Below are 2,454 nucleotides of genomic sequence, written 5' to 3'. Positions count from 1 at the left end.
GTGTAGATCTACTGACATAGAGTTCAAGTGGGTATCGTAGGCACAGTATACGGCCACTGTGCATTACAGTTTAGGGTTTAGGGTTTAGGGTTTGTGTGTATTGCGGCTGTGCTGAGCTGGCTGTATAATGCTGTTAGTGTTTATAAGCAAAACGAAGAAAAAACTTTTTTATTTACAAACTTTTACAAATTCAACCCTAAACCCTAAACCCTAAACCCTAGTAAACCCTAAACCCTAAACCCTAAACCCTCGCTCAGCAGCGGCTACCGTGTGGTCGATGATGTTCACAGCTGGCTGCAACAAGAAGCAAACCCTCGTAAACCCTTCCTTCTGTGTTTATACATTTGTCATCTATCTTTATTTAATGTTTTACACTTTATTTTCCCTTCAAAACCCTAAACCCTAAACCCTAAACCCTAAACCCTAGTAAACCCTAAACCCTAATTTCACCTCCTTGACTCGGCCAGCAGCTACAGGAGGTGGGTGCTTTGTACCCCTTTTATTTTCGGGTGTACGTACACCTGAAATCCTTTTAGCAGTTTCTTTGAGTTGAGGCAAACAATAATTACAGAACGAAGCAGTGCTGCTGCTGCTGCTGCTGCTGCTGCTGCTGCTGCTGCTGCTGCTGCAGCTGGTGCTGCTGCCGACACAGCTACAAGTTCTAGATTCTCCTCATCCACAAACTTTCTTTGGCTTTCCTTTTCTTTATATATCTTATTTTCACCCTTCTGACTCATTTGTAGCTCCTTCAGTCCCTGCTGCTGCTGCTGCTGCTGCNCTGCTGCTGCTGCTGCTGCTGCTGCTGCTGCTGCTGCTGCTGCTGCTGCTGGTTGTGGTCCTGCAGCAGCTGCAGTGTCTGTGCAGCAGCTTCTCCCCCCTCAGCTCTAAGCGCCATCACCCCCACCCTCCGCTTGGTTTGCTGCTGAGGTCAGGAGCAGCAACGTCAGCAGAAGCAGCAGCAGCAACAGCAGCAGCAACAGCAGCAGCAGCAACAACTGCTGCAACAGCAATACCAGCAGCAGACTCAACAGCAGCAACGCCAGCGGCATCCACTGCAGCATAAAGTGCAGCAGCAACAGCAGCAGCAGCTATAGCAGCAGCAGCAGCAGCAGCAGCAGCAGCAGCAGCAGCAGCTCCTCGCTGCCTTTCTGTAGAATAGGCCTTCATCCTTTCTTTCTCCTCCCACATAGCAGCAGCTGCTGCTGTGAGAGCTGCTGCAGTTGCTGCTGCTGCTTTGTTCCTTGCTGGTGCACCAGCAGCTGAAGCAGCAAGACAGCAGCAGCAGCAGCAGCAGTACCAGCAGCAGCAGCAGCAGCAGCAGCAGCAGCAGCAGTACCAGCAGCAGCAGCAGTACCAGCAGCAGCAGCAGCAGCAGCAGCAAACTTCCACTGCCAATCGAGCTTAGTCTCTCTCTCCTTGTCAGCAATGCTTCTAGCTCCGAACAGCAGCTTTAAGCTGCTGCTGCTGCTGCTGCTGCTGCTCTTCCCCTCCACGCAGCAGCAACTCTCCGTTAACAATGGCAGCAGCAGCAGCAGCAGCAGCAGCAGCATGCTGCTGGCTGCTGCCGTAGCAGAGCCGTTGGGGTCCCAGGAGCAGCAGCAGCAGCAACAGCAGCAGCAGCAGCAGCAGCAGCNCAGCAGCAGCAGCAGCAGCAGCAGCTTCAATGCGACGAAGCAGCAGCAGCAAACGGCGACATGTCATGCCCGCGTCTCTCTGCTGCGTCTACCGCAGCAGCAGCAGCACCAGCACCAGCAGCAGCAGCAGCAGCAGCAGCAGCAGCAGAAGAGGAGGGAGCTTGCTGCAGCCTGCTGGCAGCAGTAGTAGCAGCAGGAAGACCCAGGATAATGGGGGCCCTCGTGAGTGTAAGAGAAGAACCAATGGGCCCCTACATACGAACTCTGCGTATGCTGCAGCAGCAGAAAGAAAGAGGAGACAGAGACAAAGACAGAGAGAGAGAGATAGAAGGAGACAGAGAGAGAGAAGGAGACAGAGAGAAAAAAGGAGACAGAGAGAGAGAGAAAAAAAAAGAAAAAAAAACAAAAACAAACAAACCCTCATTTCTCTCTCTAAAGGAGACAGCTAGACTCATAAAGGCAGCAATAGGAGACTCCATCGGCAGGCCGCTAACTGTCTCCTATCTGCAGCAGCTGCTGCAGGCTCTCAACGTACCCCTCTCCCCAATAAACCACCACCAGCAGCAGCAGCAGCAGCAGCAGCAGCAGCAGCAGCAGCAGCAGGAGGGGGAGGAGGAGGAGGAAGAGGGGGGGTTGGCTGTGCCGCAGGTGCTGCGGCTGCTGCAGATCGTTGCAGGGAGACAGACAGTAACTTCTGCTGCTGTCGATGGTATTCTTGCTGCTGATGCTGTCTCCTTTGTCTTTGGGGGGGAGACACATGCGCAGCAAACAGCAGCAGCAGCAGCACCAGCAGCAGCAGCAGCAGCAGCAGCAGCAGCAG

General features: G+C 53.3%; 2 protein-coding genes across 2 annotated transcripts in view; one reads left to right on the top strand and one right to left on the bottom strand.

The window, feature by feature from the left end:
* Positions 1 to 1,188, bottom strand: part of EMH_0047090 (uncharacterized protein) — a gene marked incomplete at both ends in the record, with an annotated part of 2,124 nt that extends 936 nt beyond the window's left edge. Inside the window, 4 exon segments of the mRNA XM_013496240.1 lie at positions 248 to 294; positions 522 to 777; positions 781 to 838; positions 1,014 to 1,188. Coding sequence (XP_013351694.1) covers positions 248 to 294; positions 522 to 777; positions 781 to 838; positions 1,014 to 1,188 — 536 coding nt within the window.
* Positions 1,189 to 1,425: 237 nt separating this feature from the next.
* Positions 1,426 to 1,821, top strand: EMH_0047080 (uncharacterized protein; the record flags this gene model as incomplete). Its single annotated transcript, XM_013496239.1, is given in 2 exon segments — positions 1,426 to 1,633; positions 1,637 to 1,821. Coding segments are annotated over 2 exon segments (393 nt in total).
* Between the last annotated feature and the right edge of the window lie 633 nt (positions 1,822 to 2,454).

Source organism: Eimeria mitis, genomic scaffold (assembly GCF_000499745.2).
Source record: "Eimeria mitis Houghton genomic scaffold, Emh_scaff1997, whole genome shotgun sequence".
Taxonomy (NCBI): Eukaryota; Apicomplexa; class Conoidasida; order Eucoccidiorida; family Eimeriidae; genus Eimeria; species Eimeria mitis.
This window is presented reverse-complemented; position numbering and strand designations above follow the sequence as displayed.